The sequence below is a fragment of the Protobothrops mucrosquamatus genome, unplaced genomic scaffold (assembly GCF_001527695.2).
Source record: "Protobothrops mucrosquamatus isolate PMUCROS unplaced genomic scaffold, P.Mucros_1.0 scaffold_282, whole genome shotgun sequence".
NCBI classification, from domain to species: Eukaryota; Metazoa; Chordata; class Lepidosauria; order Squamata; family Viperidae; genus Protobothrops; species Protobothrops mucrosquamatus.
The window spans coordinates 719,561-732,686 of NW_015386358.1; the positions used below are offsets into that span (position 1 = coordinate 719,561).

A 13,126-nucleotide genomic window follows, 5' to 3' on the forward strand; every position below is an offset into this window, starting at 1 on the left:
ATTTACATTCAGATGCTTGGCAACTGATCATATTTATGACGGTCACAGTGTCCCAGGATCATGTGAAGTGACCAAAACCTGCTGCAAGCACCCAGCAGACAGGGGGAATAAAAACCAAACACCCCCCCACCCCACCCTCGCTGCCAATCCTCAACAGAAATGCTCACAACAATGAAAACCTTGGACAGGAGGAAGAGTGCCGCCAGGTGAGCAGGCAGGTGTCTTGCTCGGCTGTGGCTTGGGGGGCACTTTTTCAGTGCCATTGTAACTTCGAACAGTCACTAAGCGAACTGTTGTAAGTCGAGGACTACCTGTACTTTATCACTTTTTTCCTTTTTTTTTTTTTGGTTATCAAGTTTTTGACACCTTGCTAGGCGACTGGTGGTACTCGGATGTTGCCATATCCTAAAAGTGGTACAATGGGTGAAAAGGTTGAAAAGCCCTGGTCTATATTACAGCAGCAGTATGCCCTGGCATTAAACACTGAGAAATATATTTTTTAATAAAATGAATGTATTAAGAGCTATACATTAGTTGCAAACTCAAAGCAAGAATTGTCTCTCTTTTTTTAAAAAAAAAATAATTAAAAAGGCTTGGGTGAGATGGTGGTTCTGTTATAATTCTACACTGGAAATACTAGTTCCATGATACTGTTCATTTAATTAAAAAATGCCAACAAAGAGCTGTCTCTGGTCAGAAAATATTCTGCTGGGGCAGGTTGGATTAGAATCCTAACCTGCCAAAGACTCCTTGGGGTTTAGAGGTGTGTTCCATGCGCAGCAATCCAGAGGAGCTCACGAATCTCCCTCACTGTCTTCTGCTAGTACGTCCTGGCTGGAAAAGGAACGAGAGCCCACCTGGGACTCATTTAAAACCGATCCAAAGAATAAGGAACGAAACTGCAAAAGAAAATAACAGTTGAGGGGAAAAGAAAGCTGAAAAGGTGCAAGCATTCTTGAATGTTTCCACATCACAAATTGGTAACGGGAACAAATCTAAAAAAGCACACAAAAACAATATTCTTTATACGTGTAGAAGAAAAGGTATAGATGATATTCAGAATAAAGTTTACCATACCTAGAGGTCGAGCGTTTTCCTCCTTTCCCTGTTCCTCCCAACTGCTCCAAAGCTGCTCCCAAATGTACTTTTCACCACACCTCTACCACATACACATACCACCCTTTTCAAGTGATTTATTTTTTAAAAAAAAAAAACTGATTTTGCAATAGAATGATTAACAAAGCCTGGCTGCTGCCATTAAAAGTTAGTAAATAATGGCTCAGCTCCAACTGAAGTTAGTCATAATTTAGGATCAACTGCAAGGGATGAATATCTTTGTAAGTATATAAGTTGGTACATAGACCACACTAAAGTACAGTCAACTTTCCCACACATTATTGAATGATTCAGAAGTGGTTCCGTGCATATGTAAACCTAGACCCATGTTTTACAAACCGTAATGGCTGGATGTAGAGAATATGTAAGTGCCAGGAAGTGATCATGAATGCAGAGGTCATAGGCACTTTGGCCCAGTGTGTTAAGTGGGATCCTGCTATTTTATTGCTTTCAATAATAGTTGATTGTAACTTATTGAAAGCAACAGAATAGCAGGATCCACTTAACACACTGGGGCAAAGTGCCTATGACCTCTGCATTTGTGATCACCGGGGCACCTGCAGGACTGATCTTTTCCCCAATAAATTATCCTTTGAAATTCCCACCCACTTCAGTGGCATCACCCAGACATTGCTCCAGTATGACTTAGAAGCTTCTCTGCTTCTGAACTAAGTGATATGTCACACACTACAGTAGTCAGCAATACACACAAAAGGGGCATGTGTGGGTAGATGCCAATAAGTACTGCAATGGTCACACCCTTCCTATACTGAAAAGCACATCTATGCTCCTGCTTCTCACATCCTTTAATGTGGAGGGTCAGGAGGTTCTCCAGGCCAATGTCTTGACACCCTCCACTATGTTTTCATGCACTGAGCAGGAACAAGCTTGCACCACCTACCCTCTTTTGTGGTGGTGTGCCAAGGACAGTGTCCTCATTTTCACTCTCTGATTCCCTGGTCTCAGAACTGGGATGTCTTGTGGCGAAAGCAGGGCTGGGAGATGGTTCCGTTTCATCGCATGTGGTTTCCATGGCTATCATGTAGGTATCAATGTCATCACTGGTAAAGTCACCGGCTGGGGCAACTGGCTTGTGAGTGCTGGAAGAGGCAAATCGGGGCAGGCCGTTAGCTACAGAGCCCTAGTTGCTTTTCTTAGAGAAGGTGTCGTGTTCATCCTAGGGAAAGCCTTCCTTGGTAACACCTGGTTAAGTTCTTACCAATTAAATCCTGAGCCCAAACATCAGGGGTTTGACACAGCCTGATGAATAGCAGGAAATAATTAATTTAAAACTGAAATATTAAACAGTTCCCAATGTAACCAAACAGCCCCTTTAAGATGGTTCAAGACTGGGGAAGGATAAAACACCTCAGCTGAAAGAGCAACAAAATTGCCCGTTTCAAAGTGACACCACCTTCCTGTATGCCAAGATGGAGGTCCTGTTAAACGCTTTGTTCTTTTCCAGCAACTTGTTTTATCTCTGAGCCAAGAAGGTTTAGTGCAGGAGGTAGAATATTTCTTACTTGGCTGGCAGATGGCTTTCTGATTCGGAAAGGGTGGCCAGGACCAGTTGTAGTTCCAGCACAGGATCCTCCACAGTAAAGATAGCTGGCCTGTAAAGATAAATATGGGAAGGGCGGCCCTACATATTTCAACGGGATGGGAATCAAAGAAAAAGCAACAAGAATGGAAACATGTCCAAGCTGACCAAGCCAAGGTACAGATGTCTCTGGTGAAGCAGAACAGAAAATACGTCCACTGATGCTTACAAAGACTGCCTTTTTTTAAAAGAGTATAGGCAGGATGGTTACATCAAACTAGAGTCTCTGAGAAACACTCAAAGCAATCCTGTGAAACAATATGGATACCCTCCAGCGAGTGTTATTTAATATTGTACTTTAAAATGGCCTGGTGCCACTGTAGGAGGGTCTATTTCAGTGTTTCTCAACCTTGACAATTTTAAGGCATGTGGACTTCAACTCCCAGAATTTCACAGCCAGCATTGTGTTGAGAAACACTGGTCTATTTGATCATTAAGCTGCTTAAGTCCTACCTGCCAGGTTCATCGAAGTGGATATCGAGGGAAAGATTTGAGGACTCAGCAAAACTCAAGAAACCCTAAAAACGGGGAAGGGGGAAGAGAAAAGCGATGAAGCAGATTGGGAAGAACAAACTCAGCCTGCCCCACAGAAGGCAGGGAGCCAGACGCATGCTCACCCGGAACTCCTTAAGGCAGAAAGTGACTTGTATTTCTTGCTTGATGTGGAAGACCTGGAACTCGTCCTCACTCATACACATTTCTGTCACCATCATCCGACTTGGCTCTGTCACAAAGAGATGGGTCAGAAAACATCTCTTCCAGTAACCACTTCTCTCCGTTCCATACCACTTTCCATGAGAAGGCACAAGAGACAACTGCGGACTGCTGAAGAGAGTCAGGGATTTACAGCCACCACCGCTAAAAGGCCCTCAGGCTGGAACCTTCTAGCCACGGCAATCGTTTCTTAAGGGAGGCTAAGGCAGTGGTTCTCAACCTTTTTAATGCCGCGACCCCAACCGGTCGTAAGTCGAGGACTAAACCGGTCGTAAGTTGAGCACTAAACCGGTTGTAAGTCGAGGACTAAACCGGTCGTAAGTCGAGGACTACCCAACCGGTTGTAAGTTGAGGACTTTCCCTGCCCAGGAGCGCCGCACATGCGTGGTTACGCCCCCTGCGCCGGCCAAGGTGTAGCTGGCAAGCGGCAGAGACGGAGCAGGCCGACCACCAGCTGGCCCAGCCCAAGGGAGGTAAGGCACCCGCCGGAAAAGGGGAAAAAATGGCGGACAAAAAAAATGGCTGACAGCCTTGCTTGGCGACCCCCATGAAATGGTCGATCGACCCCAAATGGGGTCCCGACCCACAGGTTGAGAACCACTGGGCTAAGGGAACCTTGCCTTGTCAGGTTTGAGGGAGGAGTTGGAAGCAAAGCCTGGTGGGCAGCTCACCTGTGTCTTCTAGGTAACTACGGAGAGTCACCTTCCCACCAGGACTGGCACCCAGAGTCACCTCAGCCAGGTTAAGTGGGAAATGAACCACAGCATCTGCTAATAGCCTGAATTGGGTGGAGAGAGGCAGGAAAAAGGCTGAGTAGAAGAGGAAAAACTTCGTAGCTGAACATCCCCAATTCCCTTCTGTACTTATTGTTTTAGTAACGTAATTGGGACAACAGCATTGGCTTACACCAATAACCATTTGCTCACACAACATATTCTTATACGCAGTAAGTCAATTTGGGGGAGGGGAATGCATAATCAGAGTTGTCTTATTGGTGAGAGGCATGGCATATAAATTCAATAAATAAATAAAAATAAATAATTCTCAAAACATCCATCTATTTCAACATTTGTAAATTATGCCATGCTGACACATTGCCTGCTGTATTGATAAAGTGGGCCTCTGAATGGTGGAATTCACTGTGCAAAGGATGCATACAACACATACACGGGCAGTACTGTCAGCACCATTCCTACAGATGCATTTGAACCAAAACAGCCTTCCATCCCCCTGCACTAAAATCTCTCTGTCACATCATGATCCCACCTGGGAGAAGCACGCAGCAAATGGGCGTATTTTGTTTTGTCAAAGACAGCCTGTAACAGTTCACATTCCTGGAATGACAAATCGTGAGTCTTGACAACCCCTGCAATGAATATATAGGAGGGAGGGAGGGAGGGAGGGAGGGAGAGAGAGAGAGAGAGAGAGAGAGAGAGAGAGAGGGAGAGAGGGAGAGGGGGGGGAGAGAGAGAGAAAACACAGATTTATTACACTAAGACATCCTTTCAACCCTGGTTTGTTGATTATGCCATAGTTCACTAGATCCCATATAAGATGAAACCAAATAAACCCCATTACTTGAAGCCAATTAGATTGTCAGGGAAAATAGCCTAGCGCTAGGCCATATCTCTCAGCGGGTCCTGAGCTAATGCTGCTGGAGATGTGATAAATTTAGGAGGGGGGAAAAAGCAGCATTTGTTCCTTTCAAGGACAAAAGGAAAAAGGGTGACATTGATGAGGGGGGTGGAAAGTAAAAGCTTCTGATGAAATATGTGCTCATTAAAAAATGAAACACTTTCCCATGCATTCATTAAAGATAGTGCTGTTAAGACAGTTCATGCTTCTTCCAGGTTAAATTCAATTCACAAGACAGCCATTCCCAGTTTTATGCAGATCACAAAAGCTACAATCTCCTTTGATCTGAGCTCAATTCACTGTGGTGAGTTCATAGACGTGACCACACAGGTTTCTTAGCATTAGTAGAGAAGTTAGTTTACTACTGACATCTGCATTTTTTTTTCAGTGCCCCCATGTAACTTATAGCCCAGGCATTCTGTGATAATTTCCCATCCACGATGCTGCTTAGCTTCCAAGCTCAGATTGTTAGAGATTGAGTTCACAATAACCTGTATCTGTGAGCATAACACACGTAGACCCTTCTCAGATAGCGTACAAGTAGTATAGATACATACAGATAGATGCAGATAGCTATCACCAAATCATTTCACATGCTCCCAATCTGAAATCTTGGTAGATTTTGACGTGAAGGCTCAAGTGTCCCAAGTGTTTTAATATTTTTATTTTAGTGGTTGTACCAAAGCCCCCCTGTTACATTTGCACAGTATACTTTTGTAAAATCATTTTTCCTTAACAAGATATTTTTGAAATATTGTAGAACAAAGGATATATTCGGCTTGCATAATTTGGAGGCAGCTAAGTACGTCACCGCTACTGTACAGAAAAATGATATTCACAAGTTCAGACTACTTTTGCTTTTGTACATGCGAGATATCCTTTTTTTCATCAACTAAAATGCAGTTAAATGAAACCCCAGAAGCACTTACAGTATTTCTGTAAGCACTGAAAGCAGAAAATTAGGGGTAGTATAGTACCTATCAGCAGGGGCTGATTGTGTATTCCTTCATACATTCTTTCTATGTTATGCTTCTTATGGATGAGAGTGGGAAACCCCTCCCCCAAACTAATGACTAAATCACTTTCTCTGGTTCCAACTTCTTAAAACTGCTAGAATTTGCTGGCAGTGTGGCTGGAAGTTCTGTTCCTGGCTCCTGAAGGCGTCAGATACACATTTTTCGCTTCCTTAGCCTTCAGCATATGAACAAACTCTGAACTCTTCATTCAACATTCAGGATCTTTGCAACCCTTTATTACTTCAGTTAAAAAGTGATGCAGGCCTGTGGCTTTTAATAGTGATTTTCAATAGATTCTTTACTCTTGCCTGTACTTCTTTTTCCAAATTCATTTGAACCACTCTTGGGTCCTGCTCTCCCATTTAGATATGAATAAGCAATAAGATTCCTGAACCACGGTTGATCATTTCTCCATTCAAATGACCCCCTTTCTGCTGTCTAAAGTTAAGCCTTTTCATGTTCAAGGAGGGCTCTTTTCCAGTGCTCACCATATTTGCAATGCAGTTGCACGCGGAACCGGTTCTTCTTGGGAGTCAGTGACATGAGACATTTCTCCACTGTCTTTTCCAGAGCAGGAATTGAGCGGAATACAGCTAGGAAAGACTGTAAGGCACAATTGTGTAAGATTGTTCTTCAAACAAAAGAAAGTCACTAAGAGTGCCCCATTCTGCATAATGCTTGAGTGTCAAATTAGGATGGGGAAGATTCAAGTTCAAACCCCAAGATAGCTTTTACATTCAGTGGGCCACTCACAGGCCAGGTTGACTTCCTGAGGTCAGTTTACAGACCAAATGGTTGGATCTGCCTATGTTGCTGACTTGAAAGGGATGCAGAGACTGCAAGAACCCAGAGGGGGAATATTTACTTAGGTTTTGAGGAAAATTTGCACACTCTCTGCAACGTTTAAGAGCATCTCACCTTCATGAGCACTTTGCATCGGAAAGCACCGACATCTGGGTCTGACCCGGATTCCCCAGCCTGGTAGTGCTGGAAGAAGAGTGAGGTGAACAGGAAACAGGCATAGGCAGAGCGAGATGTGTTTATTGCACGCAAAGACAACTAGAAAGATAAAAGAGGAAATAACAGTAGGATAGGAAATAATCCCCATCTCTCCAGCCTTTAGTTTTCTCTCAGTGTCTAACACAGGGGTCTTCAAACTTGGCCCTTTTATGACTTGTGGACTTCAACTCCCAGAATTCCTCAGCCAACGTGCCTGGCTGAGGAATTCTGAGAGTTGAAGTTCACAAGTCATAAAAGGGCCAGGTTTGAAGACCCCTGGTCTAACACCTAGCAGCTAGGGGAGAGATGCTTGGTCAGATCGGGTCCAGCATTATATTATCCCACTCTGTGTCTCCTACATACAGAACATGGAGCAGTGTTTCTCAACTTTGGCTACTCTAAGATGTGTGGATTTCAGCTTCCACAATCTCCCAGCCAGCATGCTTACAGTAAACAGCAACTTTACACCAGTATTTCCTAGCAACTGTTACTCGAGGTATTCTGATTCTCTTTTTCTTCTCCAATTATTCAGTGGATCTTTTGAGGTGAACTCTGACCAGAATTATACACAGTGTGACTGCTGGCACTCAAAAGAATTAAATAAAAGCATTCCAAAATAATTTTACATTATATACATTCCCAATAGTGAACTTTGCCTTTCACCAGTGCAGCATACTGAGGTTGCTATTTTCTTTCAGTTACCTATACCACCCATTTCCTGGTCAGTTACTACATGCCTTGTAAAGATTCAGCATAACTTGTCCAAACATGAAACAAACTTGAAAATGAACTACACAGACGTACTAATTTAGACTATATTGTAGCCCTGCTTTGGTCATGACGGTGCTTACCAGGGCTTTATTTTTATGCAAACAAAATTATTTCCTGGCCACCTAAGGGATATGCCTCTAATGAACAGGTATACATTGTATGACCTTAGCACAGATTTCCATTATATCTTGTTCTATCTTTCAAAATATATTGCACGTTTTTATGTATTTTTATATATTTCTGCATCAGAATGGCAAATGAATTAATTCCTAAAACCCAAGTTTTCCCATAACATTTTATATTTAACTTTTTTTTAAAGTGCATTAAGTCTTCTGTGGAATATATAGCACTTTCTTTTTCATATAACTGTAGCTTGCCATTTACATAACATTCATTGTAAAGTTCTCCAAGCCCAGCAAATATCTCCTAGGTCCCCTCTTACCCCTTCTTCTAGTGGTTCAATGTAGATTTCATCTCCAATCCGGGAGAGAGCATGTACTGCTTTCCCCAGGGCTGCACAAGGGACAGAAGAACACAAACAACTGGATAAAGTGAAGTCTCATACAGTGTGAAATGCTGTTTCTTACACTAGCTAGGAATCTGTGTAGAGGGAGATTACCCATCACAACTCCCTCCTGCTACTAATTAATTATTGGGATTTATATAAAAGCTAGGTTTATTTCTTTATTCTATGGTTCTCGGTGGGGAAGAGGGAAGGATGCATGTAATATTAACAGTGGAGAAGACTAAAGCCAAAAATGATCATCCTTTCTCTCTTGAATCCTGCACTTGTTCTTACTCTTTCTATCCTGCAAAGATTGTTATTTTACTGATGAAAAAGCTCCTTTAGAAGTATCTTCTCTCTACCAATACTCCTGTTTTTGGAAGGACCAGATCAGAAATTAATGCCCTTACACAAAATTTAGGAGACTCACAAAATTGGACTCAAAGTGGCAGCTGACATCTTGTACGTATACCAATTGTCTCCTTTTGTGAACCAAGAGGCCCTTGAGATAGTCACTCACATTCTAGTCATCTTGTATGTGGACCACTGCAATCTACTCTACATCAGGTTAACCTTGAAAGTTATTCAGAAGTTGCAGCAGAATGTGGCATCGTGGGCAATTATAGTTGTATCTCATCAGACTTATGTGACACTTTTGATCCATAAACTACACTGTTACCAGGATATTTCTGGTCAGGGCTTTTTTTGTCATAGAATGCACCGGAACAGAGTTCCGGCACCTTTTTTCAACGGATTTTCCAGAGTTGCGTTCTTTTCCTATTGTTGCCCTTCCTATCCTCGCTTGCTTTTGAAAATGCCCTGCTGGCGGTACGGTGTGAGTGGGGTCCCCTCCGGCGCTGTCTGCCTCCTCTAGGAGGAGCCATGAGGCGCCAGAGCACCATAACCAGAGCATGGCTTGATTGGCTGGGTCAGACCATGTGGTATAGAAGTCAATGGTGGCAGTAGGAGACACATAAACATGGAGGCCATCTTTCACATGAGGGTGAGCGAGCCTTTTGCCTTCCCTTACAGAAGGTGGGATGTGAGGTTAAAAAGAAGCGAAGTGAGAGGAAAGAAAGGCGACTGGCGTGGAAGCTTGCCCGACAGCAAAACTTTGCTGTTTTGGTTCCTTGGATAGTTCAAAGACTGGGATGTCTACGAAAATCTCTTTTAAGTCTTTTATACTTTATATTCAAACTGCAGAGGGGAAGAATAAGAATAAAGCCAATGTCTTGTGATTTGGAGGTTTTAGTATTAATAATAATATATATTAACTATGTATTGGTCAGATGTAAAGGTAGATCTACAGTATGAGGTTTAATCAGATCTATTTATTAAATTGGGTTTAACTTAAAGGTAAATTAAAAGTAATCTGCTCACTGACAAAGTTTCAACTTTAATTTGTTTTAAGTCAATATCCATATTAAACTCCAAATATGTTTCCACCTTGTTTGACAAGTTCTTTAAAATAATTCAATCTTTTACAAGCAACCAAATTTTGTTTTATTGGGCCAATTTCATTCCACATAGAAAGCTGACATTTCCACTCATAAACTAAATGGGTATGCCAGTGGTAAATGTCCCAAAAGATTAATAAAATGCCTTCTTGTAATTTAAAGCCACACAGTGCATGGTAACATTAATAGTATTAACTTACCTTGAACAAAATCCTAGTCTTTTAGATACACTAAAAATTGAAGGGTTTTTTTTTCAACTACAAAGGTAAACCTTGTAGGGTAGGCAAGGCGGGTTGTATGACGTGTGAGTTCCGGCATTTTTTTTTTTTTTTGTACAAAAAAAGCACTGCTTCTGGTTGCAATTCAAGATGCTGGCTATTATCTATGAATACTTCATTACTGTAGTTATCCAAAGAACCATCTGTCCTCTGTGGTTTCTGCCCAGCCCAGATGATCATGCTCCTTGTCCCATCCATTAACAGTGTCTTCTGATAGGTCCTTGAAACCACACTTTTGTCATAGCACTTGGTCTTTGGAACACTTGAGATATGCTTGGTGCCTACTCTGGTCATGTTCAAATGAGCTCTGAAAATCTACTTTGTTTCTCCAAGACTCTCCAAGTTAGAGTAGGTGATGGGTCCTACACAGTGCTTTTTTTGTAAAAAAAAAGAAAAAAGAAAAAAGAAAGATGCCGGAACTCACACACGTCATACAACCCGCCTTGCCTACCCTACAAGGTTCCATCCAAAAAAGGTGTCGGAACTCCGTTCTGGGCGTTCTATGACAAAAAAAAGCCCTGGTCCTGCATGTTTGTCTTTTAGTGATTGCTTTTCCTATGGCATTTGGGTGGGGGGTTTGGTTTATTTTAATGGCACTGTATGATTGTTTGTACTGTATGTTGCGCTGAGTTGTTCTAGAGTTAAGTAACCTTATAATTTTTTTTAAATAAATAACTAAATAAAATTGTTGTACATAGTTCACCTTTCACATTGCCTCCTGTAACTGTGCACTTCATGCCAAAGAAGAGATATCACTGATAACTCTAGTACAACTGGGAAGAAACAAAATATTTGCATGATTACTCTTCATCTAATACCCAATAAGTACTCTATTTCACAAAGGAAATACTAGAAAATAAAAGAAAATTACACACACACACACACAAATGCACAAAAAAATCATTTTTTTACAATAAATCCACATACTGTCTATTTAAATTAATAACCTTCATTCATTTTAGGCATTTGAAGGGCATGAGATTTCTACTTTGCATATTTGTTCCCCAAAGTCAGCTGCTAACTTAACATATAAAATTTAAAAATAATACATTTATATAATACAAAATAATTACAGAACCACTAACAGAGTATGGAAACGATTTTCAGCTTAATTCACGGAACAGAGTTTCCATGTGAATTGAATAAGGCAATGTTATTCTAGTGCAGTGGTGTCACACTCACCACATCACATGACGTGTTGCAACCTATCGCAACTTTTTTTCCCTTGCTGGAGCTGGGGTGGGTGTGGTTTTTGCGTGATGCATCCGGCCCGTGGGCCCGCAGTTTGATACCCCTGTTCTAGTGGAAGAGTACAAGAAATTGACACAGTGCCAAGCCTTTGACAGAAATTATAAAAGTATGTGGAAGTATAGTTCCATGGAACTAACACATAGAACTAATTTTCTAGGAGGGACTGCCCCCCACCTCCAAAATTGTCCTGGAGATCAATCCTAGCCTGCCTAGGAGTTGGTGTCAAGTTGGATTTTGAAGTTGCATGAAATGCATGGAAGTGAAGTATTTAGCTTTTATTGTTCAGAAAGTGAACAATGAAAGTTGCAATATTGCATTTTTTCACAATCCGTCTTAACATCAAACAATGTAACACTGAAGGTGTCATAAGATCCTCTTTATACCACATAATGTAACACATATCACAGTTCATAGCATTTGGGTGTCAAACAAATTGTGGTTTCAGGAAAGGCAGTGCGGTGGTTTTACTTTTGGAAGAAACTATTCAGCATCACTGACTTATATAAAAAACCCCACCTATTTTACATCTTGCTTATCGTGTGTTCACCTAAATAGATGGAAAATTGTCAAATGTGCTTTTTAGAATATGAATTTAAGTTCAAATTCCATTTTGTGCTTATATGTAGGGAGTTCTCGACTTATGACAATTGACCCAAGAATTTATGTTGCTAAGTAAGAAATTTGTTAAGTGAGTTTTACCCCCTTTTATGACTTTTCTTGCCACACTTGTTAAGTGAATTATTGCAGTTGTTAAATTAGTAATACGGTTGTTAAATGAATCTGGCTTCCTCATTGACTTTGCTTGTCAAAATGTCACAAAAGAGGATCACATGACCCTAGAACACTGCAACAGTAATAAGTTAGTTCCCAAGCGTCTGAATTGTGATCACATGTCCATGGGGATGTTGCAATGGTCGTAAGTGTGAAAATGGTCATAAGTCCCTTTTTTCAGTGCCATTGTAACTTTGAACGGCCACTAAATGAACTGTAGTAAGTCGAGGACTACGTAATCTCCAGATGTTGCCAATCTGAATAGCTGAAAAGCACCAGCCTTGCTTCTTCTTCGTCTTTCCTTTTAATGGCTGTTTCATGAGATCTTATGCCTTAACGAGGTATGGAAAAATTGGTTTAAGCATTCTGGATACATAGACAGATGGATGTAGATGGCTTGACAGTTCATATATAGGCAATTGCTAGGAGAATAATAGGATTTGTTTCAGTGGAGCAATTTGGTTGTGATGCTGACCCCGTCCTAACTAGAAAAGGAGATCTTCCCTTAGGAGAAAGGAGATATTGGGACAAATTCAACAAATATTCTAAGCAATACTATCCATACTATCCATCCATCCATCCATCCATTCAAGAAAAGATACCTTGGTATGAAAGGCATCAGTCCACCGACGTCTGAATGCTAAATTTCCCACTTGGACACGTATTTCGCTTTGCTCTTTGGACACAAGGCTTCACCACCCCACCCCAAAGCTAAATACTGCTGAATGGCGACCCCAGACATGAGAAAGAAGCTGCCGCTCCGTAATCCTGTCCCAAAAAAAAAGGACTCCACAAAAAGAAAACACCGTCTAAACCTCTTACACTAATTTCTCCTTTTGCCGCCTCCCTCCAACAGCAACGCAAAGAACCAACCTCCTCTCCACCCACCCTGCATTCTCATTGGACAATACGACGGCCAGGTCCTGCTGGGAAAGCACGTGGGAAAGTGAGTGAAATCTCATTTGTGGAGTTTCACCCACGTGATCAACGCCGAGCTTGGACCGGAGGGTAGA

The 13,126-nt window shown here is 41.6% G+C and overlaps 1 protein-coding gene across 2 annotated transcripts; it reads right to left on the minus strand.

The window, feature by feature from the left end:
- Positions 1–450: 450 nt before the first annotated feature.
- RAD9A (RAD9 checkpoint clamp component A) lies at positions 451–12,888 on the minus strand. Of its 2 annotated transcripts, none has more exons than XM_015831859.1 (12): positions 12,716–12,888; positions 10,795–10,864; positions 8,294–8,364; positions 7,000–7,140; positions 6,570–6,684; positions 4,697–4,796; positions 4,102–4,208; positions 3,334–3,440; positions 3,170–3,234; positions 2,640–2,729; positions 2,018–2,216; positions 451–899 (listed from the first exon to the last, which is right to left on the minus strand). In XM_015831859.1, exons 2-12 carry the CDS (start codon positions 10,826–10,828, stop codon positions 795–797), a joined length of 1,134 nt encoding a protein of 377 aa, XP_015687345.1. In that variant the 5' UTR covers positions 10,829–10,864; positions 12,716–12,888; the 3' UTR covers positions 451–794. The 2 variants fall into 2 exon arrangements, with proteins under 2 accessions (XP_015687345.1, XP_015687346.1); XM_015831860.1 differs by lacking the exon at positions 12,716–12,888 and adding an exon at positions 11,274–11,287.
- Positions 12,889–13,126: the final 238 nt, after the last annotated feature.

Bases quoted from the DNA above. Each gene is read 5' to 3' on its own strand.
- RAD9A (XM_015831859.1), bottom strand. From the start codon at position 10,828: ATGAAGTGCACAGTTACAGGAGGCAATGTGAAAG. The intron at 4,209-4,696 runs GTGGGATCATGA...CACCCAATTCAG, and splicing joins TTGCTGCGTGCTTCTCCCAG to GCTATTAGCAGATGCTGTGG. The intron at 3,235-3,333 runs GTGAGCATGCGT...CCCCGTTTTTAG, and splicing joins TCTGCCTTAAGGAGTTCCGG to GGTTTCTTGAGTTTTGCTGA.